General features: G+C 42.0%; 1 protein-coding gene and 2 non-coding genes across 6 annotated transcripts in view; 2 read left to right on the top strand and 1 right to left on the bottom strand.

Moving 5' to 3' along the window:
• UIMC1 (ubiquitin interaction motif containing 1) overlaps positions 1-24,782 on the top strand; it is a 164,181-nt gene that overhangs the window by 50,652 nt on the left and 88,747 nt on the right. For 2 of the 4 annotated variants that reach the window (XM_066272305.1, XM_066272308.1), the window contains exons 3-4: positions 8,826-8,910; positions 24,139-24,263. In XM_066272305.1, coding sequence (XP_066128402.1) covers positions 8,826-8,910; positions 24,139-24,263 — 210 coding nt within the window. Of the gene's footprint in view, positions 1-8,822; positions 8,911-24,138; positions 24,264-24,782 lie in introns of all 4 variants that reach the window. The other 2 variants (XM_066272306.1, XM_066272304.1) reach the window with 1 other exon arrangement.
• Positions 3,062-3,137, bottom strand: TRNAA-CGC (transfer RNA alanine (anticodon CGC)). Its single transcript has one exon. It is a non-coding gene; the product is annotated as a tRNA-Ala (tRNA).
• On the top strand, positions 3,915-3,990 carry TRNAA-GGC (transfer RNA alanine (anticodon GGC)). Its single transcript has one exon. It is a non-coding gene; the product is annotated as a tRNA-Ala (tRNA).

Raw genomic sequence — 24,782 nt, 5'->3', positions numbered from 1 at the left:
ACACTTTATCCACTGCACCACCACCAGTCAAGCTTCATTTCTTTTTTATTTTTATTTTTTATTTATTTACTTTTTTTGTATTTTTCTGAAGTTGGAAACGAGGAGGCAGTCAGACAGACTCCCGCATGTGCCCGACCGGGATCCACCCGGCATGCCCACCAGGGAGCAATGCTCTGCCCATCTGGGGCATCGCTCTGCCACAACCAGAGCCATTCTAACGCCTGAGGCAGAGGCCATGGAGCCATCCTCAGCGCCCGGGCCAACTTTGCTCCAATGGAGCCTTGGCTGCGGGAGGGGAAGAGAGAGACAGAGAGGAAGGAGAGGGGGAGGGGTGGAGAAGCAGATGGGTGCTTCTCCTGTGTGCCCTGGCCAGGAATCTAACCCAGGACTCCCGCACGCCAGGCCGATGCTCTACCACAGAGCCAACCGGCCAGGGCCTATTTCTTTTTTAAAGCAGGTGCACCACTTTACATTCTCCTCAACAGTATACTAGGGTTCCAGTTTTTCCCCATCCTTGCTAACACTATTTTGTGTTTTTTTTTCTTTTAAAAAATATTATAACTACCCTATTGGGTGTGTAGTGGTATCTCATTGGTTTTGATTTGCATTTTTCTAATGGATAATCAATAGATCATCTTTTCATGTTCATATAGGTTATTTGTATATCTTTTTTGGGGGAAATGTCTATTTAAGCCCTTTGAACATTTATACATAGCAATGTTTGTCATTTTATTGTTAAATGGTAAGTGTTCTTTTTATATTCTGAATATTAAACCCCTTATCACAGTGTTTTCCAGCCCCAGACCGGCGGTTGAAAATCACTGCCTTATCAAATATTTGATTTATAATGACTTTTTCTTTGAGTCACCTTTACACTTTCATGATGATGTTCTTTGATATATAAAAGTCTTAAGGTTTGATGAAATCTAGCTTATTTATTTATTTAGTTATTTGTTGCTTGTGCTTTTGTTCTCATATCTAAGAATCTGTTGTAAAATCTAAAATCCTGAAGGTTGATCCCTAAGAGTTTTATATAGTTTTAACTCTTACATTTATGTCTTTGATCTATTTTGAGCTAATTTTTGTATATGGTGTGAGATAGGGATGTGTGTCTGTTTGTGTGTGTACTTGTAAAATATACGTAACAATATGTATTTACCATATTAACCATTTTAAGTGTATCATTTAGTGGCATTAAGTATATTTATATTGTTGTGGAGTTGTAGTTTTTTATATATTGTGCATATTAACCCCTTGACAGGTATATGATTTGTATGTACATTTTCTTATTCTGTAAGTTGCCTTTTTATTTTTTTTGTATTTTTCTGAAGTGAGAAGCAGGGAGGCAGACAGACTCCTGCATACGCCCAACTGGGATCCACGCAGCATGCCCACTAGGGGGCGATGCTCTGGCCATCTGGGCTGTTGCTCCACTGCAACTGGAGCCAATCTAGCACCTGAGGCAGAGGGCATGGAGCCATCCTCAGCACCTGGGCCAATTTTGCTCCCATGGAGCCTTGGCTGCAGGAAGGGAAGAGAGAGAGAGAAAGGAGAGGGGAGGAATGGAGAAGCAGATGAGCACTTCTCCTGTGTGCCCTGACCGGGAATCTAACCCCGGACTTCCACATGCCGGGCCAACGCTCTACTGCTGAGTCCAATCAGACAGGGCCTCTAAGTTGCCTTTTTAAAAAAACTTGTCATTTGGTACTAAGTAGTTTTAAATTTTGATATAGTCCAATTTATTTGGCTTTTTTCTTTTGTTGCTTGTTCTTTTGGTGTCATATTTAAGGAATCATTGCCGAATCCAGTGTCATAAAGCTTCCCCCCATGCTTTCTATTAAAAGTTTAAAAATGCTGCCTCTTACCTTTAGGTCATTGATTCACTTGGTGTTGGCTTTTGTATATGGTATAAGATATGGGTCCAGTTTTCTTTTCTTTTCTTTATTCTTTTTTTTTTCTTTTTCTTTTTGAGAAGTGGTGATCATGAGACAGACTCCTGCATGCACCCTGACTGGCAACCCCCATCTAGGGTTGATGCTCGAATCAATTGAGCTATTTTAAGCACCAGGGCTGATACGCTTGGACTAACTGAGCTACCCTTAATGCCCAGGGTCAACTCTTAAACCAATTAAGCCACTGGCTGTGGCAGGGGAAGAAGAAAAGAAGGGGAAGAGGGTGGGGGAGAAGCAGATGGTTGCTTTTCTTGTGTGCCTTGACTGGGAATTGAACCTGGGATGTCCATTTGCCAGGCCCACTCTATCCATGGAGCCAACTGGGCAGGGGCCAGATCCACCTTTTTTGCTTATGGATATCTGGTTTTACTAGCCCCATTTATTAATATTTTAACTTTAACCTGTCTGTGTATTTACTTTATAATTGAGTTTCTTGTACCATTTATATTTAATAAAGTCATTGAGGTACTTTAATTAAAGTCTGCCACCTTACTGATTGTTTCTGTATTGATTTTTAGTTTTTTCTTTGGTTTTTAATTATACCATATTTCCCCATGTATAAGACGCACCTTAATTTTGGGACCTGAAATTTGAAAAAAAAATTACATAAAGTTATTGAACTCAAGTTTTATTCATCATAAAATTCATATAACTTCTCATCACTGTAGAAACTCCCATCCATTAGCTTGTCCTCATCTGTATCTGATGACGAATTGTTGTCTTCTTATATTGCCTCATCCTCAGTTCCATCTATGACATTTGAAATGCCACATTTCTTAAATGACAATGATCTCTTTTTTTTTTTTTGTATTTTTCTGAAGCTGGAAATGGGGAGAGACAGTCAGACAGACTCCCTCATGCGCCCGACCGGGATCCACCCGGCACGCCCACCAGGGGCGATGCTCTGCCCACCAGGGGGCGATGCTCTGCCCCTCCGGGGCGTCGCTCTGCCGCGACCAGAGCCACTCTAGCGCCTGGGGCAGAGGCCAAGGAGCCATCCCCAGCGCCCGGGCCATCTTTGCTCCAATGGAGCCTTGGCTGCGGGAGGGGAAGAGAGAGACAGAGAGGAAGGGGGGGGAGTGGAGAAGCAAATGGGCGCTTCTCCTATGTGCCCTGGCCGGGAATCGAACCCAGGTTGCCCGCACGCGAGGCCGACGCTCTACCGCTGAGCCAACCGGCCAGGGCGACAACGATCTCAACCTTGATATTATCCCAGGATCTTTTCACCCAGGTACAAACTTCTCCTATAGTTGGTTTCTTCACTCTTCCTGCTGGTGTCAAATTGTCCCCAGAAGACTTCATCTATTGGTTTCATTTATCTCTCATGGCAGCTTTGAGGGGTTTGTTAATGCTGACATCCAGTTAGTTGGAGCTGGAATGTCAAGCCTCTAGGTATGACGGCAAGCTTTGTATTTTGCTCTGCAGCAATCTTTGTGTTTTTTGTTATGTGTACCCTGAACTGACCAAGCATCAATAGGGCAGATTTGCATAAGAGCCCACCTGATCTCCTTCTCCAAATTTTCTCAAACCAGATCTTCATCCCATCCTGTTTCATCCAACCCTTGTCATGAACGTGGACAATCAATCCTTGAGGAATGTCTTCTTTTGGCATTGTTTGTATTTGAAAATCAGCATAGGAGGCAGCTTGGTTCTGTCAGCACAACAAGCTAGAACAACTGTATAATGGCTTTTTTCATGTCCACTTGTCTTCACAGTTACAGTTTCACCCCTTCTTATCAACAGTTCTGTTACTTGGGACATCAAATTGAAGGGGATTTCATCCATATTTGTAACTTAAACTGATGTGCCTTCCAACATTGACAAACAAGGAAATTCAAGGACCTTCTGCTCATAGCTTTCAGGCATCTTTTGGGCAAGTCTGGTGTGTGTACACATGCCTAATCTATTCAGTTTCATGAACCTGAAACACCAATTGTGTCCTCCTTTGAAATCAGTAACTTTGCCCTGGCCAGTTGGCTCAGTGGTAGAGCGTCGGCCTGGCATGCGGAAGTCCCGGGTTCAATTCCCGGCCAGGGCACACAGGAGAGGCGCCCATTTGCTTCTCCACCCCTCCCCCTCTCCTTCCTCTCTGTCTCTCTCTTCCCCTCCTGAAGCGAGGCTCCACTGGAGCAAAAGATGGCCCGGGCGCTGGGGATGGCTCCCTGGCCTCTGCCCCAGGCGCTAGAGTGGCTCTGGTCGCGACAGAGCGACGCCCCGGATGGGCAGAGCATTGCCCCCTGGTGGGCGTGCCGGGTGGATCCCGGTTGGGCGCATGCGGGAGTCTGTCTGACTGCCTCCCCGTTTCCAGCTTCAGAAAAATACAAAAAAGAAATCAGTAACTTCTTTTTCATGAGCAGTTCTTCTTGCCTCATGCTGAACCATCTTTGTGGACACAGGAATTCCAATTTCCCTTTGCTCTTCAATCCATATCTTCAATTCCCTCTCTAAATCAGGCCCTTTTTCTGACTTGCCTCTTGTGGCCCTCTTTTTTTTTTTTTTTTTTACATAGACAAAGTCAAAGAGAGGGATAGACAGACAGGAACGGAGAGATGAGAAGCATCAATCATTAGTTTTTTGTTGCACATGGCGACACCTTAGTTGTTCATTGATTGATTTCTCACATGTTCCTTGACCATGGGCTTTCAGTAGACAGAGTAACCCCGTGCTCAAGCCAGCAACCTTAGGTCCAAGCTAATGAGCTTTTGCTCAAACCAGATGAGCTCGCGCTCAAGCTGGCGACCTCGGGGTCTCGAACCTGGGTCCTCGGCATCGCAGTCCGACGCGCTATCCACTGCGCCACCACCTGGTCAGGCTCATGGCCTTCTTCTGCCGTGGTGTTTTCAGTAGGGTTTCTTCCTGTAGCCAGTCTCTGATTGATTTCTCAGTTGGAGGAGGACCACTTTTAGTTCAGCATCATGATTTCTATTCATTTTTGCAAACTGGGTCACTTTTAACTTGAATTCAGCACTGTATGAAAATCTTTTCTGAGCCATTTCTGGGCAGAATGTGACAAAACATAACCTACCGTAATATACTGGTAACAAGTGAGAAACAATGAGCACAGAGACAAGCACAAAAAAGTGAGAAATACAAGTAAAAAAATCTGCAACAATGAGCTCAAAGACAAGTGCAAAAAAGTGGGAAATGCAAGTAAAAAAGTCTACAACAATGAGCACAAAAATAAGCGCGAAAAAGGAAATGCCACTGTATAAGACGCACCCAGGTTTTAGGCACCAAGTTTTTCGAAAAAAGGTGCTTCTTATACATGGGGAAATAGAGTACTTCTTGCAATAGTCAGTGAACTTACTCTGCTTTTTTACTTGTCTTCCCTTGTTTATTAGCTGCATTATTTCTACTTTGTTAGAACATGTAACATTTACATATTTTTCTTCTCATCTCTACTTTTGTTTTTGTCTTAGACCTAAAATTAATTATATGAAATACTAGCTGTACCCGGCCGAGCGTTGCTGTGGCTCAGTCTGGTTAAATGGAAAAGAAAGAAAAGAGAAAGCGCATGTTTCTAATATGTTTAATTTCACAATGCTTGTGGGTATACAGTATTTTTTGTTGTTCCATTGTCTGTGCAGATATAGAGTTGTCTGGTTTGCTGAGTCTAGAACACGCAACATATAATTGTCCATGTGAGAAGCAATCCATGTGTAGATCTAAAGCACACAATTCTAAAGATTGGCCCTGAGCTTTGTTGATGGTGATTGTAAACGCCAATCAAATTGGGAATTGCAGTCTCTTAAATTGAAATGGCATAACTGTTGGAATCATTGGAATGTGAGGAATGAGGATATCTTCACCTTTGAAAGGTCCTGTCAAGATTGTTGCTTCTACGACGTTGCTCATTAATTTTTTACAGCGCACAGACCCAAACATTTCATATTTTACCATGAAATCCATCAGTGATTTCAGCTTCTGTCTGAAAACACATGCTATGATGTCATGCCTATCTACCCACGATTGGCCAGGAAGTAGGAGCTGTTGTATATCGTCCCAAGCTGGATTGCATGTGAATTGAATGAAAAGTTTGGATGCCCGTAGTGATGATCATACGCAATTGCATCTTGAGCATACCCATGCATATGACGTGGACTGCCTGTATATGAAGATAGCAGAATCGTTAGTCTTCCAACGTTAGTTGTATTACCGTCATTTACAACTGCATCTCACAAATGAACGTTTTCTTCAGAGTGAAGCTTGGTCTGATTCAAATGGATGAATATCAAACGTTCTGTTTTGATTTTTGCATACATATCTACGATGTATTGGTGAAACAATTGATGGCATTTCAAAATGTGATTGTCTTCATTCTCTCGAATCAATCGGTATGAATAATAGTTCATTGCACTGCATTTCATATTTGTTTCTTTGCCACTGACTGGATTTATCATCTTAACGTTGAAGTGATATCCATCGGCATCATCCCAAAAAATGATTGGATATTGCAGGGCATCGTAGCATTGATGAGTTTCTCCAAGTTTTGTCAATTGATTGTTTCTCTGATGAAGAACAGTATCTCTAGGTTGGAATTGATCTCCGACTATAACAATTGCCACTTCGTCTATAGTTGGAGCATTGAATCTTCACACATTTTCTCCAGCAGCCGTTTTGTCAGCATGAATAACAATCTTGTGTGTATCAGATGGCATCATGTCAATTGCTGTTTTGAACAAACGCACTAAATTATTTTTTTCGTGAAGAAGCTCTTGCAATTGGGAAACAATGGACCTTTTTATTCTGGTAGAAATTTCACAGCATGCATTCAATTCATCATTGCCATCACCAATGAAATACATTCGTAGGAATTTATGTTGACCATCTGGGAACGGAAGCAGGGAGCCGGCTTTATGATAAATTTGGCCTTTCGCTTTGAAAGTTTGCATGAATTGAGCTGTTACAATTTCTGCGCTGAACGTCATTTGAAAGCATGAGTTCTATTTCCTGGTGTTAGATAGGAAATGCTTTGATTCGGCCGGGTATCAGGCAAGCCAAGTTTTTAATGGCTCTGGTGGTTCTTCAAGTTGAGGCAGTTTAATTTTTCCAGTGGTGCAACACATATTTTATTCGTTTCTCCATTAAATTTCAAAGTCTTGCAATAAGGACACACTTCAGTCATAGTGCTGATGAGAACATGCTGGCTGATACTATAATCATCAGCTGGGTTGTACTGGAATGTAAATATATTGTAATCGCGTGATTGCTGAGCACGGAGTTGTGTTTGACGCTGATCTGCTATTTCTCGTTGACGTCTTTCAGCCACTCTCAGCCTGTCACATTCATTCTCTTGAAAACGAAGCAGATCTGAAGCTGCAGAACACGATCACCGTGCTCACAACTGTGCATCCTCAAGTCTGGGTGCATGTAAATGGATCGTAAATTGGAAACATTGAAATGGAATCATAAAATATTTAATATAGCTTGTGTTGCTTTTATGTCCAAAAGATGGCGCTGTTTTTTTAAAAAAGCATGTTTTTACCTGTCACAGGTGTGACACCTGTATTTATATAATAGTAAGTATATAAAAAGCACATATTCGAATGTGCTTGTGTCAAAATTTCAAAGCAATCGGTAAGAACTTTTGGAGATTTAAGATTTTTTTTTAAAGCTTAGTTTTCTGTGTGGCTTTTATTTTTTATTTTATTTTATTTTATTTTTTTACAGAGACAGAGAGAGAGTCAGAGTGAGGGATAGACAGGGACAGACAGACAGGAACGGAGAGATGAGAAGCATCAATCATTAGTTTTTTGTTGCGCATTGCGACACCTTAGTTGTTCATTGGTTGCTTTCTCATATGTGCCTTGACCATGGGCCTTCAGCAGACTGAATAACCCCTTGCTCGAACCAGTGACCTTAGGTCCAAGCTGGTGAGCTTTTTGCTCAAGCCAGATGAGCCCGCGCTCAAACTGGCAACCTCGGGGTCTCGAACCTGGGTCTTCCGCATCCCAGTCTGATGCTCTATCCACTGCGCCACCGCCTGGACAGGCAGATTTAAGATTTTGAACAAATGAACATTTAAATTTTTATTTATATAGATTCATCAATTTTTTTCCCAAAGTTTCTCTAATGACTTTTACTTGAATGATGCTTGTTTTTTATTAGGTTTGTTAACAGAACCTTGAGAGTGTAGTATTTCCTGAATTACTACATGTTAGATACTGTTTTTCTTAGTCTTGATATCAGAAAGATTGCTCGATAGGTTCAAAATCTTTGGTTTAAAATTTTTTCCTTGGCATGTCCAAGATGGCAGCAGAGTAGATGGAAGCTACATTCATGTCTACCCAGGACCAAACTGGAATTACAACTAAATTATAGGACAGTCTGAATAATCTGCTGAAAACTAGCTGAAGGAAAGTCTTATTTTTACTTTTTTAGATGAAAGGAAGAGAGAGAGTGAGGCAGGCTTCCGCAGTGCCCCAACCAGAATCCACCTGGCAACACCATCAGGGGCTGATGCTCAAGTAGTGAGCTCTTTTTAGTGCATAAGGCTCATGTGCTCCAAGGGCACTATCCTCAGTGCCCAGGGCCATGCTTGAACCAATTGAGCCACTGGCTGTTGAAGGGGGAGAGGGAAGGGAGGAAAAGCAGATAGCCACTTCTCCTGTGTGCCCTGACTGGGAATCAAACTTGGGCCATCTGTATGCCGGGCCAATGCTCTATCCACTGAGGCACGGGCCAGGGCCTCAGTAATTTAACTTTCATTCTACATTTTTTTGGGTATTGTAAAGGATCTTTTACTGATGTTTTCTGTGAATGTTACAACCACTGATTCTTCAGAGGCTCAGCAGTCTCTTACCTGTAGAGCATATTGAAAGAGTACTACTTTTAATGGTAGCAATCCTGATCATATTTCTTATTTTGCAGCAGGAACCAAAGGAGGAGAATGGATTGCAGAAAACGAAGACAAAACAGTCGAATAGAGCAAAATGTTTGGGTAAAAGAAAAATTGCACGTATGTTTTCATTCTTATGTTTAGAATGGTTTAGAAATTATAAGTCATAGAATTGACATTAGCGCAGGCGTGGCTAACAATTTTTGTCCCCGGGCCGGATTAGAAAGAAAACTTTTTTCATGGGCCGGACAAAATATTAAAATTAAAAAATGTTAAAGACAAAAATGATTCATTTAAGTAAAAAGAATTTTATTATGTAATTTATGAATGAGTGAAAAAATTTAATATATAATAATATTTTAATAAAAATATAATTTAATAAAAATATAATTACATACTGTATAAATATCCAAACTATCGCAATCGAAACAATATTTAATTAATAGAATGAGCTTGAAGGGGTTATATCGCAAATAAAACAATTATTTCGTTTTACAAACAGCCTGGACACGTTTTCAGTTATCAACTGCAGCTATTGTCTATGCCAGTGGTTCCCAACCCCCGGGCTGCGGACTGGTACTGGTCCATGGGCCATTTGTTACCGGTCCACAGAGAAAGAATAACTAACTTACATTATGTCCGATTTATTTATTTTAAGTCTCAACGATATTTTATTTTTAAAAAGTGACCAAATTCCCTCTGTTACGTCCGTCTAAGACTCACTCTTGACGCTTGTCTCGGTCACGTGATAACATTTATTCGTCCCACCCTAAAGGCCGATCCGTGAAAATATTTTCTGACATTAAACTGGTCCGTGGCCCAAAAAAGGTTGGGGATCACTGGTCTATGCTACAATGCCACTTGATTCAGCACACTTGACCACAAAAATAATGAATTGTTTGACCTTAGGTGCGCACTGGCCAACTCCACCTAAAAGAATGTGGGTTTCATATCGCCGCTAAATGTCAAACAGTTTGTATCGAATGCAGATGAGTACAAAAGTTGTAAATTTTTATAATGGAATTTTTTTTTAAAAATAAAGAAGTATCGCGAATTCATTCGACCAATTATTGGAAGTTAACCCTAGATTAATCACACGCGGAATTTTTTTCACGTATCACTATCTTCTACATATCTCGATTTCCAATAATTAAAGATGCTTCCGCTTCTGAGTAGCTGAGATTTTAAAGTAGCGGAAAATATTAAAAATTTAATTGCAGGTGGCATAAATTCATACAGGGGCCGATCCAGCCTTTTGGCCGTTCCTGCATTAGCTTCTTTATTAGGAAAAGGTTTCTTTGAATAAGGATATATGTACTTTATATTTATTCTGGATTCCATTAAAATTTTTAGGAGTTACAGTTACCTATAGCTTATAGTTGACTTATTAGAGGCAGAGTATTAAAATAAAAAAATGTAAAAAGAAATGTGGCCTGATCAGGCGGTGGAGCAGTGGATAGAGCATCGGACTGGGATATGGAGTACCCAGGTTTGAGACCCCGAGGTTGCCAACTTGAGCGCAGGCTCATCTGGTTAGAGCAAAAGCTCACCAGCTTGGACCCAAGGTCACTGGCTCCAGCAAGGGGTTACTCGGTCTCCTGAAGGCCTGTGGTCAAGGCACATATGAGAAAGCAATCAATGAACAACTAAGGTGTCGCAATGCACAATGAAAACTAATGATTGATGCTTCTCATCTCTCCGTTCCTGTCTGTCTGTCCCTGTCTATCCCTCTCTCTGTCTCTGTAAAAAAAAAGAAATGTGACCTTCAGACTTAGGCACACTTGGATTTAAGTCTTTACTTTAATACTGTGTGGACTGCTTTCAGCCTGCCTGTTTTCTTATAAAAAAAATATAATCCCACTTACTTGGAAAGTCACTTAGTAAAATTATAAGGGAAAAACTCTTCTTTGTGTCTCCTCTACTCCCAACACCTCACTTTGGTCATCAAATGTGCAGGATTTCTATCCCCAGATGGGGGTTGCAGGGTGTATCCCAGTTGGGGTGCATGTAAGAGTCTGTTTCTCTATGCCTCCTCCTCTCACTTAAAAATAAGTAAATAGCTGATTGGCTCAGTGGTAGAGCCTCGGACCGCCGTGTGGGTTTGATTCCCAGCCAGGGCACACAGAAGCGCCCATCTGCATCTCCACCCTTTAACCTATTCTTTTTCTCTCTTTCTTCCCCTCCCATATCCAAGGCTCCATTGGAGCATAGTTGGCCCGGGCGCTGAGGTTGGTTCCATGGCCTCTGCCTCAGGTGCTGAATGGAACCAACCTGGTTGCAATGGAACAACACCCCAGATGGGCAGAGCATCGTTCCCTAGTGGGCTTGCTGGGTGGATCCTGGTCGGGCGCATGCAGGAGTTTGCCTCTCTGCCTCCCCGCTTCTCACTTCAGAAAAAATAAATAAATAAGCTGACCAGGCAGTGGTGCAGTGGATAAAGCATTGGACTGGGAAGCAGAAGACCCAGGTTCAAAACCTGATGTCACTGGCTTGAGCACGGGCTCATCTGGTTTGAGTAAGGCTCACCAGCCTGAGCCCAAGGTCACTGGCTTGAGCAAGGGGTCATTCTTTCTACCGTAGTCTCCCCCACCGCCCCCATCAAGGCACGTATGAGAAAGCAATCAATGAACAACTAAGGTGCCACAACGAAAAATTGATGCTTCTTATCTTTCTCCGTTCCTGTTTATCTTTCCCTATCTGTCCCTCTCTCTGTCTCTGTCACCAAAATAAATAAATAAAAAAGACTGTGTAACAGTATACTCCCAATTTCTTGTGTGTGTGTGTGTGTGTGTGTGTGTGTGTGTGACAGAGAGACATAAATATTTCTCTCCACTCTCTTGCTTACATGGTTCTGAGTCAGATGTAATTCTTATTTTTATATAGGTAAGATTTTTTTTCTCTATGGCTTCTTTTAGAATTTTTTCTTTATATTAGATTTTCCATAGTTTAAAAATGATAATGCTTAGTTGTAGGGTTTTTGTTGTTTTTTGCATTTTTCCTGTTTTGTGTTCTTGGAGCTCCCTGGATCTGTGGTTTGGTATTTGACAATAAATGGGGAAATTCTGAGTCATTGTTTCACATATTTCTTTTGCTCTTTTCTTTCTTTTCCTTCTGATAATTCTATTATGTGTTTGTTCCACCTTTTGTAATTGTCTGTTTTATTCTTTTCAATTTGTTCTCTTTGCTTTTTAGTTTGGGGTTTCTATTACTATTGTATATCCTCAAGCTTAGATATTTTCCTCAGCTGTGTTCAGTCCACTAATAACAGGCATTCTTTATTTCTGTTAGTGTGTTTTCGATCTCTGGTATTTCTTTTTGGTTATTTCTTAGGATTTACATCTCCATTTACATTCTCCATCTGTCCTTGTATGCTCTGGCTCTCTGCTTTATCCATTAGAGACTTTAGTATAGTGATCATAGTTGTTTTAAATTCTGAGTCTGATAATTCCAACATCTCAGCTATGTCTGTTTCTGTCTCTTCAAATTGTGGTTTTGGTTTGGTTTTTTTTGCCTTTTAGTATGTCATTAATTTTTTTTTTTTTTTTGTATTTTTTTTCTGAAGCTGGAAACAGGGAGAGACAGACAGACTCCCGCATGCGCCTGACCGGGATCCACCCGGCACGCCCACCAGGGGCGATGCTCTGCCCACCAGGGGGCGATGCTCTGCCCCTCTGGGGCGTCGCTCTGCCGTGACCAGAGCCACTCTAGCGTCTGGGGCAGAGGCCAAGGAGCCATCCCCAGCGCCCGGGCCATCCTTGCTCCAATGGAGCCTCGGCTGTGGGAGGGGAAGAGAGAGACAGAGAGGAAGGAGGGGGTGGGGGTGGAGAAGCAAATGGGCGCTTCTCCTATGTGCCCTGGCCGGGAATCGAACTCGGGTCGCCCACACGCCAGGCCGATGCTCTACCACTGAGCCAACGGGCCAGGGCCTAATTTTTTTCTTGATAGTTGGACATGATGTACTGCATAAAAGAAACTTCTAAATAGGTCTTGAGTAATGTGGTATAAAGTGTAGCAGTAGGTGAAACATTTGATGGTTCTGTGATTAGGTCTCAGTCTTTCAGTGAGCTTGTGTATCTGGTCTTTGAATGTCACAAGTGTTTCTCAGATGTTTTTCATCCCACCCCCACCCCCTTTAGATGGGACAGAATGGCTAGAGTAGATAAGAGCTTGGTATTTCCCTTTTGTCAAGTCAGTTAGACTCTGATCAGTTTGGGCTCTGGTTAACTACTGTAGTTTCTCCCAGGGCAGGCCTAGTTAAAAAGAACAGGGTACTTTGGCATATTTCAAAAGGAGTTCCTTTCCTCCTCCCCCATATTAATTGTGAGAACCTGGTTGAACTCTTAGAACAGGGGTCAGGAACCTTTTTGGCTGAGAGAGCCATGAACGCCACATATTTTAAAATGTAATTCCATGAGAGTCATAATATGTTTAACACTAAATACAAGTAAATGTGTGCATTTTATGTAAGACCAACTCTTTTAAAGTACTATAAGTCTCTGAATTCTTTTTAATAACGTTGTTATGCTGTTGCTAACCAGTGATGAATAAAGAACTTCTTACCATTAATGCAACTTCTGGTGCTGCATGGTTTTGCCGATGGCTTTTGTAGTCTGGTTGATACGTGGTGAGGTTAAGCTTCATGCAGGCGTTGAGACTTCCATCTGTTAAACGTGATCGTAGGTTGGTCTTAACGTTCTTCAGATGTGAGAAAGACTGCTCACATGCATACATAGAGCCAGACATTGTCAGTACAGCAATACTCACACGCTGCAGTGTGTGGTATGTGATGGGAAGCACATTCCAAGCTTTGACAGTCAGCTGGTCCGTGGGTTGAAGTTTTTTCATTTCTCCTCACTTGTGTTTGCTCGCCAACTCTGCTTGCTGTCGTGCAAGTCTTTCCAAATCTTCATTCAGTGACTTGAACTTATTCACCCACATGTCTGCGGCCTTCAGGTAAGAAACTTGTAGCTCAAAATCTCTGACGGAGACGCCGGGGATGTAACTCAGGTCAGCGCTGTCCGCTGCACACTTGTGTGGATGGATGATGAACTTAAAAAGATGAGTGCGCTCACGAAATTCTCCAAAGCGTACTTTGAATGACCGCAGGAGTTTAGATGTGAAGCCCGCTAGCTGCTGGAGATCAAGATGTTGAGCAGGGTCACTTGCTGTGCATGCATCTTTAAACTCTCCCAGTTTTTCAAAGTGTAGTAAATGACCTGTTTCAATGTCAGCTATGAAGAGTTCCAGCTTGTTTTCAAATGCAAACACTGTTTGTTGAAGGGATAAGACTGTATTTCCAACGCCTTGCATTTTCACATTGTGCTGGTTCAGATGTTCAGTCATGTCCACGAGATAGTAGAACTCAGGACCACTCAGTGTTAGCTAACTCAGGATGCTCGACGTTTTTCATTTCAAGAAAAATCTGCATTTCGCTCAGACAAACCGCCAAACGGCTGAGCACCTTCCCTCTTGACAACCAACGCACATTGCTGGGCAGAAGCAGACCAGGATAATTATTCCCAACTTCATCCAGCAGTGTTTTAAACTGGTGATCATTTAAATCATTTAAAGTTCTGGCAACAATAAAGTTGACCACCCGAATGACCAGCAACATCACCTCACCAAGCTGTTCACCACACATCTGAGCACATAGCGCCTCCTGATGTAGGATGCAGTGAAAACTTAGGATGGGTCTCTTTTCATGTTCACGAAGGACGCACGAATTCTCTGTTTTTCCCCACCATACACGGAGCACCATCAGTACACACCGAAATAAGTTTATCCATCGGTAGATTTTTTTTCTTTAGCGAACTCAGTGGAAGACTTGAATAAATCCTCCCCTCTTGTTGTCTATTTCATAGGCAAAACAGCAAGACTTTCCTCACGTAGTTGTCATCGACAGCATACCTTGAACTGGGATAAATGGCTTTCGTCTGTTGACTCATCCAAAGCGAGAGAAAAGAATGGTGCTGCATTTATGTTCTTCATTTGTGTTGCCTCAATTTGATTTGCCATCATGATGGTACGATCGTGAACAGTTTTTGCTGACAGAACAGAGGCATGTGTTTTATTCGTTTGATTATCTTGTCTTTATTTGAAAAGTCGTCAAAAAGTTCATTGGCAACATCAAGCATGAATGTTTTGGCATACCCCCCATCTGTGAACGGCTTTCCGTTTCTCACAATTGCTAAAGCACCAGCAAAGCTAGCCCAATTCCAGTCACCTTGTTGGGTTCACAGACGAATTTGCTGTTGATTAGCTTGCACTCTGCACAGTAGCTCTTGACATGCTTTCTTCCTGCTGTCCCTCGCTGGATATTTTGAGGCAAATGTAGTATGGCGTGTGTCAAAGTGCTGCTTTATATTTGACTGTTTCATCGATGCAATTTTATCATTGCATATTAGACACACTGCAGAACCTGCTCTCTTCACAAAGGCGAATTCCTCTGTCCATTCCTGCTGAAAAGTACAATACTCTTCATCTTTTTTTCTTTTTAGCCATCTTCTTTGTCAAAAGGGTTTCTGCAATTAGCTAGCTGACTACTTGATTAAAAGGAAAGAAGTTTACTTCCTGACCTCACAACAACCTGTGTACGTTATGCATTATCCAATAAAAATTTGGTGTTGTCCTGGAGGTTAGCTGTGATTGGCTCCAGCCACCTGTTAAAGATTTGTCTGTGAGCTAGAGGCAGCCATCAAAAGAGCCACATCTGGCTCATGAGCCATAGGTTCCTGACCCCTGTCTTAGAGGTAAAACAAAAGTGTGGGGCCCCCTATGACAAAATCCCTCTGGAGGTTTTAACTCTTAAACTTGTCCGCACTGAGCCCCCAGCAATTTTACAGTTACATTTAGGTTTGCTTACCCCGGCACTAGATTATGTGTCAGTTTCCATTATTGCGTCTTTGCTTTGACAAGCAGTGATCCCCTGTATTCCCCTGCCATCTCTCCATCTTGGGGGCAGCAGTTAGTCCTGTGTCCTCCCCTCTTAGGGGTCCATGAAGAGTTTGACTTTTAGTCTATTTAGCTTTGTATTTGCCATTAGGACAGAGTGCCAAACTCCAGACTCTATGTGTAGAACCAGAAGTTGGTGTGTTCACCCCATTATATTTTCATTTGGCTTTTACATACTTTATTATTTTTTATCTTTATGATTAGCACTTTGATAACTTCTGAGTCTCTTGAGTTAACATGTTGTACTTTACTTAACCATTGCCATGTTTTAGGCATTTAAGTCAGTGCTCTTTTGTGTGTGTGTGTGTGTATATATATGTATATATATAGATATATTTTTTAGATTGACTTTTAGAGAGAGAAAAAGAGAGAAACATGGACTTGTTGTTCCACTTAATTATACATTTATTTGTTGATTCTTGAATGTGCCCTGATTGGGTATCAAACCTGCCACCTTGGTGTATCAAGACTATGCTCTAACTAGCTGAGCTACCCTGCCAGGATCTAAGTCAGTGCTTTTATAGATAATAGTGTGGTGAACATCTTTTTGTGGATAGCACTTTTCTTCTTTTCAGTGATTGCTTTGGGTAAATTCCTAGATGTGGTATCACTTTGAGAATGTGCTTCTATAGGGTATGACACAGGGATTTATTTATTTGTTTGTTTATTTATTTCTCTTTCTCTCTCTTTCTTTCATCTTCTTTTCTCTCTTTTTCTTTCTCTCCCTCTTTTTTTCCCTCCCCTCCCCTCCACTCCCCTTCCCTCCCTTAATTTCCTTCCCTTTCCTTTCCTCTTTCTTTTTCTTTCAGGAGGGGAGATAGAGACAGGCTTATGCATGCGTCCTGACCAGGATCCACCTGGCAACCCCTGTCTGGGGCTGATGCTTGAATCAACTGAGCTATCCTTAGCACCAAGGGGCAACGTTTCAACCAATTGAGACACTAGCTGTGGGGAGGAGAGAGAGAAGGGGGAGAGGGAGGGGAAGAGAAGCTGATGGTCGCTTTTCATATGTGCCCTGATCGGGGATTGACCCTGGGACATCCTCACGGCAGGCTGATGCTCTGTCTATTGACCAACTGGCCAGGGCCACATTATTGATTTTAAAAGTGTTTTCTAAATTTACACTCTAACTGGCAATATGTAGGTTAGGTATATCAGCTTTACCAGAGTTGAAGAGCTATATATGTTTTAGAAAAGAGGGTTCTTAGGAAAAGATTTGGGTGGGAAAATAATTTATCTTGTTTATTTTTTTGTCATATGAAATGTTCTCTTTCAGACATTTTAAGTACTCACAAATTATACAGGTTCTCTTGATATGTACTATCTAGTTTTACATTCTGAATTATTAATAGTCTGTTTGCACATCTCAGTGGGAGGCTAACCTGAATGTTGGGAGACATTAATCATAATAAATTATGACCAGCATAAAAAAAGAATAGAGGACTGGATGAAGAAGATGGGGCACATATACACCATGGTATATTATTCAGCTAGGAGAAATGGTGACATCGGATCTCTTATAGAGGAGTGGTGGAATCTTGGTAGCATTGTGCGGGGTGAAATAAGCGAATCAGAAAAAAACAGGAACTGCAAGATTCCATACATTGGTGGGACATAAAAGCGAGACTAAGAGGCATGGACAGGAGTGTGGTGGCTATGGGGGTGGGGGGAGGGAAGGAGGGAGAGGGGGAGGGGGAGGGGTACAGAGAGAACTGGATGGAGGGTGGCGGAGAATGATCTCTCTTCGAGTGATGGGTATACAACAGAACTAGATGACAAGATAACCTGGAAATGTTTTCTTTGAATGTATGTACCCTGATTTATTGATGTCACCCCATTAAAATAAAAATTTATTTATTAAAAAAAAAATTATGACCAGCATAATCAGCTTTCACACAAATTGTGTACTACTCTGAGTTTAGCTTGGCAGAATCAGTTGATAAGCTGAGTTGGCCAATTCAGTTGGAGATTCTAAGGTTGACACTTGCTGCCAATTTCCTTAAAAGGAGTGTGCTCCCAGGTGTAATTCCAGTTTTTCCCTTTCTTCTTATGGTTGGCTTTTTATTTAGTAGAGAGTTCATGTAAAATGTTTTAGTTAACAGCAATATTTATTGAACTTTAGTCTCAGATCAGTCTTTGATGTGTGAAAATGAGAGACAGTAGTGAATGAGAGTGTCCTTTTAAGTCTGGTTTAATTCTGAATGGTTAAAGCAAATTTTTAATGGTAACTTTGTCAAGTTATGTGGCTCTGTGTTGTCAATTATATATACATTAAATGACCGAGTTAGATAATTGGAATTAAAGTTTTGGATTTCTTTAATACAACACATAATTATTAATTAATGTAATAATTAAGTATTGGTTACTTGTTATATGCCAAGCAGTATTCTAACTGTTTTACATGTGTTGTATTATTTAATCTTTTTTTTTTAAGTGAGAGGAGGGGAGACAGTGAGACAGACTCCCGTATGCTCCCTGACCAGGATCCACCCAGTAACCCCTGTCTTGAGCTGATACTAGAATCAACTAAGCTATTTTTAGCACCTGAGGCTAACACTCAGACCAGTCGAGCCACTGGCTGCAGGAGGGGAAGAGGGAAAGAAGGGGGAGAACAAGGGGGAGAGAAACAGATGGTTGCTTATCCTGTGTGCCTTGACCAGAAATCGAACCTGGGATGTCCATATTTCAGGACAGGGCTATTTAGTCCTTATAACATCCTTGAATATTACCTCTTTTTAGATATGTGAACCAAGTAGTATAAAAGCATGGTATATACCTGAGACTTTCTAAAGTCGAGTGTATTAAATGCATGTTCATAGCAGATTAAAAGAAGCAGAGTAAAAGAGGAGCAAGATTATCAGAGACCAGTACCCAGGTACAGAGGATAAGTAACCTGCTCAAGATTGTACAACTAAAGTAAATTGTAAAATCAGATTTAAACCCAAGCAGTCTGGCTCTGGAGCTTCCTTTTTATGACCTAGAAAAGAGAATTACATCAAATTAAAGTTCTTGTTTTAATGGTGGTGCAAGAGGACAGAGTCTGAAAAACACTTCAGTTAATGTAGCAAAGCCTTTAGAGAATAGGTAGGATGTTTTGAAAAAGAGTATTACAAAGAACTCAGACTTACTTCTTTTGTATTACATGGGTTTTCTTTCTTTTAAATTGAATAGAAAGGATGTAATCAACTTTTTTATTTTTACTTAGTGACTTCATTAGGAAGGTTAATCTTTTTCATTTTAGCTAGTCTAGAGGTGTGTAATGGTATCTCATTTTAACTTGCATTTTCCTGGTAACTAATGATCTTTCCATGTGCTTAATTGATCATTCTGATATTTTGTTTTGTGAAATATTTGTTCAGATCCCCTGCTCATTTTAAAAATTAGATTGTGTTTTATTTCAACTGTAGGATTTCTTTATATATTCTGGATACAAGTCTTTTGTCAGATTACATATATTGTGACTATACTGTGTTCTCCCATTTTGTGGCTTACCTTTTTATTTTCTTTTTTTTATTTTTTTTTATTTTACAGAGACAGAGAGAGTATCAGAGAGAGGGATAGACAGGGACAGACAGACAGAAACGGAAAGAGATGAGAAGCATCAATCATTAGTTTTTCGTTGCGACACCTTAGTTGCTCATTGATTGCTTCCCCACATGTGCCTTGACCGCAGGCCTTCAGCAGACCGAGTGACCCCTTGCTCAAGCCAGCGACCTTGGGTCCAAGCTGGTGAGCTTTGCTCAAACCAGATGAGCCTGCGCTCAAGCTGGCGACCTCGGGGTCTCGAACCTGTGTCCTTCCGCATCCCAGTCCAACGCTCTATCCACTGCGCCACCGCCTGGTCAGGCCCTTTTTATTTTCTTAATAAAGAAGTTTTAAATTTTGATTAGGTTCTATTTTTTTTTCTTTAATGGGATTCTTTTTTCTTCCTGGGTCTTGTCTAAGCAAACTTTGACTACTTCAAGGTTATAAAGATTTTCACCTGTGTTTTTTCCCCTAGAGTTCTAGTTTTAGCTTTAGTATTTAGACATACAATCCATTTTGAGTTATTATTTTTTTTATTTATTTTTTTTGTATTTTGCTGAAGCTGGAAACGGGGAGAGACAGACAGACTCCCGCATGCGCCCAACCGGGATCCACCCGGCACGCCCACCAGGGGCAACGCTCTGCCCACCAGGGGGCAATGCTCTGCCCCTCCGGGGCGTCGCTCTGCCACGACCAGAGCCACTCTAGCGCCTGGGGCAGAGGCCAAGGAACCATCCCCGGTGCCCGGGCCATCTTTGCTCTAGTGGAGCCTTGGCTGCAGGAGGGGAAGAGAGAGACAGAGAGGAAGGAGGGGGTGGGGGTGGAGAAGCAAATGGGTGCTTCTCCTGTGTGCCCTGGCCGGGAATTGAACCCAGGTCCCCTGCACGCCAGGCCGACGCTCTACCGCTGAGCCAACCAGCCAGGGCCTTGAGTTATTTATTTATTAATTATTTTATTAAGTAAGAGGAGGAGAAGCATAGAGACAGATTCCTGCGTGCACCCTGACTGGGATCTACCCGGCAAGCTCCCTGCCCTGCGATGCTCTGCCTGTCTGAGGCCATTGCTCTATTGCTTGGCAACTGAGCTATTTTTAGCACCTGAGGTAGAGGTCATGGAGCCATCCTCAGTGCCCAGGGCCAACTCACCAGAACCAATCAAGCCATGGCTGCAGGAAGGAAAGAGAGAGAGAGAGAGAGAAGAGGGAGGGGTTGGGGTGGAGAAGCAGATGGTTGCTTCTCCTGTGTGCCTTGATCAGGAATCAAACCTGGGACATCTACATGCCAGGCTGATGCTCTACCACTGAGCCAACTGGCTCTCCAAGTTAATTTTTGTATATAGTATGAAGTAAGGGTTTTAAGTTCTTTGTTTGTTTGGTTGGTTGTTTTTTTTTAGTGAGAGCCAGAGAGAGAAGGAAGGAAATGAGAGAGATGAGAAGTATCAACTTGTAGTTGTGGAACTTTAGTTGTTCATTGACTGCTTCTCATATATGCCTTGACTGGGGGGGGCTCCAGCTAAGCCAGTGACCCCTTGCTCAAACCAGCAACCATAGGCTCCAGCCTGTGACCTTGGGCTTCAAGCCAGCAACCTTTTGGCTCAAGCCAGTGACCACAGGATCATGTTAATGATCCCATGCTCAAGCTGGCAACCCCGTGCTCAAGCTGGAGACCTTGAAGTTTCAAACATGGGCCCTCAGCATCCTAGGTCAGTGTGCTCTATCCACTGCACCATCACTGGTCTGGCTCTTTTTTTCTTTATAGATATCTAGTTCTAGTACTATTTATTGAATAATCTGTTCCTTCTGTATTGAAAATCAATTTGTGAATCTATTTCTGAATTTTCGGTTATGTTTCATTAAACGAGCTTATTGGGAATTTTTTGTTATTTGTTTTTTGTAACAGAGAGGAACAGACAGGGACAGACAGGCAGGAAGGGAGAGAGATGAGAAGCATCAATTCTTCATTGCAGCTCCTTTAGTATCCTGAGTTGTTCACTGACTGCTTTCTCATATGTGCCTTGACTGGCTGGCTACAGTAGAGCAAGTGACCCCTTCTTCAAGCGAGTGACCTTGGACTCAAGCCAGCAACCTTGTGCTCACGTCAGCGACCATGGTGTCATGTCCACGATCTCATGCTCAAGCCAGCGACCCTGTTCTCAAGCCGGATGAGCTTGCACTCAAACTCAAGCTGGTGACCTTAGGGTTTCGAACCAGGGTCCTCTGCGTCCCCGTCTGACGCTCTATCCACTGTGCCACTGCCTGGTCAGGCTTTGGGAATTTTTCAATTTTTATTTTTCATTGCTGAGAGAGAAAGAGAGAGAGAGAGAGAGAGAGAGAGAGAGAGAGAGGAAGGAAAGGGGGATGGGAGAGAGAGAGAAGCATCAACTCATTGTTTCATTTAGTTATGTACTTATTGGCTGCTTCTCTTATGTGCCCTGATTAAAGAATCCAACCTGCAACCTTGGTACGCAGGGAGGATGCTCTATCCACTGAGCAACCTGGCCATATTATTGGGATTGTGTTGACTCTATAAATCAATTTGGGAAGATTTGGTTTTTTTATTTTCTTTAAAATTTTTTAAAATTTATTGTTTGAGAGAGAGGGAGAGAAACATTGATTTGCTATTCCATGTATTTATGCATTCATTGGTTGATTCTTGTGCCCTGACCAGAGATCAAACCTGCACCCTTGGCATATTAGGACAGCATTCTAACCAACTGAGCTGACCAGCAGGGCCAGTCTTTTATTTTCTGAATTACTTTGATATCTCTTTTTCTTTATTTTTTGATAGAGTTTACCAGTGATAAATGTCAGATGGCTCTGGAATTTTCTTTATGGAAAAGTTTTTAATTATAAATTCAATTTCTTTCTTTTTTTTTTTTTTTTTTGTATTTTTCTGAAGCTGGAAATGGGGAGGCAGACAGGCTCCCGCATGCGCCCAACCGGGATCCACCCGGCTTGCCCACCAGAGGGCGATGCTCTGTCCTTCCGGGGCGTCGCTCCACCACGACCAGAGCCACTCTAGCGCCTGGGGCAGAGGCCAAGGAGCCATCCCCAGCGCCTGGGCCATCTTTGCTCCAATGGAGCCTTGGCTGTGGGAGGGGAAGAGAGAGACAGAGAGGAAGGGGGGGGGTTGGAAAAGCAAATGGGTGCTTCTCCTATGTGCCCTGGCCGGGAATTGAACCCGGGTCCCCCTCACGCCAGGCCTACGCTCTACCGCTGAGCCAACCGGCCAGGGCCTATTCTATCATTTTTAAAAAACATTTTTATGAGCTAGAGTAATTCTTTAAAGAGAAACTTTTCTTCATCTCTTTGGTTACCCAGTAGCATAGCTTGTATTGGAAGAGAAAGACAAAAACTTGTTTTTCTATCCTTTTATTTACCAGTTTTCAAAATAATCAACTCACTGACATTCTTCAACGTTATGTTTTTTAAAGTATCCTTATTAATTCCTAGATGTAAGCATATTTATTGTGTTTTAATTCATTCCATTCATTATTTTTATTGATGTTCCAGTTTATGCCAGTGAGAACCTTTTTTTTTTTTTTTTTTTTTTTTGTATTTTTCTGAAGCTGGAAACGGGGAGAGACAGACAGACTCCCGCATGCGCCCTACCGGGATCCACCTGGCACGCCCACCAGGGGCTACGCTCTGCCCACCAGGGGGCGATGCTCTGCCCCTCCGGGGCGTCGCTCTTTCGCGACCAGAGCCACTCTAGCGCCTGGGGCAGAGGCCAAGGAGCCATTCCCAGCGCCCGGGCCATCTTTGCTCCAATGGAGCCTCAGCTGCGGGAGGGGAAGAGAGAGACAGAGAGGAAGGAGAGGGGGAGGGGTGGAGAAGCAGATGGGCGCTTCCCCTGTGGCCCCGGCTGGGAATCGAACCCAGGACTTCTGCACGCCAGGTCGACGCTCTACCACTGAGCCAACCGGCCAAGGCCACCAATGAGAACCTTTTTAAGTTGGCTCTCAAGTTCTTTTGATAGAACCATTGTAATGTCCTTGCTCATAGGACAGATAATCTAGCTCATCTTTCAGACTTGGAACCAGCCATCTCTCCAAGGTGCTTCAGTTGCTGTTAATGGGAAATGATGTTTAGAGATCACATTCTAGTCACTAGGGGTGGCCTTTTATGCAGGGTAAACAGTTTCACCAAGAGGATTCTTTTTCTTTTTAAATATTTTATTTATTCATTTTACAGAGAGAGTAGTGAGAAGTATCAACTCGTAGTTGCTTCACTTTAGTTGTTCATAGCTTACTTGTTGTATGTGCCTTGATGAGGCAAGCCCAGAGTTTTGAACCAGCGGCTTCAGTGTTCTGGGTTGACACTCTATCCACTATAGTGTACACCACTACAGTCCAGACCCAAGAGGATTCTAGTAAGTAAAATTATTCTGGTTAAATACTGAGCATAAAGCAGTGTTACATGTAGCCTGTTTCTCTGTTTATTCATTCACCATGTATGTGAGGATCTACCAGTTTCCAGGCTTCTTTTTTTATAGGAGTGGACAAAAGTAATTAATAATAATAAATAGTATAATAATTAATAAATAAATAATAATACAAGAATAAAATGTGTTTTGTGTTCTCACAACTGTAAACCTACTTTTGCCCCCTGCTTCCCATATTTTTGAGATAAAATAGTGAACAAAATAGGCAAAAACTTTGCCTTCATAGGAGCTCACACTCTTTTTACCCAGGATTCTTGTAACTTTTGCTATTGATCTACTTTTTGGGGCTTTCCTCATTTATAAGATTGTAAAATTATATTAAATGGTGTATAGTGTCTTCACATAAAATTTTGAATAATTCTATTTTTTGCCTCCATGCTTATTCACTGTTTGTGGTGTCCCTCCCCTCTTTTTCCCTGTCTTCTTACAGAAATGACAGAAGAAGAACAGTTTGCTCTGGCTCTCAAAATGAGTGAGCAGGAAGCTAGGGAAGTGAACAGCCAGGAGGAGGAAGAGGAGGAGCTCTTGAGGAAAGCCATTGCAGAAAGCCTGAATGTAAATATGCTATTGTGGGGATTGATAAGCAATATTCTTTTACTTCTACAGTGTTATGGTTGCATTAGGATCTAGCTGTGGTAGTTTATAGGGTTTTCAACTAATATTTCCCACAGGTTTTTTTTTTATTGATTGATTGATTGATTTTGGAGAGAGAGAGGAAAGGTGGGGGGGGAGAGAAGTATTCATTTGTTTTTCCACTTACTTGTGTGTTCATTGGTCACTCCCCATATGTACCCTAACTGGGGATTAAACTCGCAACATTGGTGTTTTAGAATGACGCAGTAACCAACTGAACTAACCGGCCAAGGCCCACACGATTTTTAAAGTCCATGTTGAATTCTTGATAAACCCAATTTAAAATCTCTTGTTGATTCTATATGAAAGAGTTTTTTCTTTCACCCCACAGATTTTCAGTTTATGGCTTAAGAGAACCATAGTATATAGTTAGCAGCTTCTGAAAAGAATTGCCTATTACCAAGAAACCAAAAAGGGCAAGATAAGATACTTGCCTCCCCT

The sequence above is a fragment of the Saccopteryx bilineata genome, chromosome 4, assembly GCF_036850765.1.
Source record: "Saccopteryx bilineata isolate mSacBil1 chromosome 4, mSacBil1_pri_phased_curated, whole genome shotgun sequence".
Taxonomy (NCBI): domain Eukaryota; kingdom Metazoa; phylum Chordata; class Mammalia; order Chiroptera; family Emballonuridae; genus Saccopteryx; species Saccopteryx bilineata.
The sequence above is the reverse complement of the archived record's forward strand: the minus strand, read 5'-3'. Positions and strand labels throughout refer to the sequence as shown.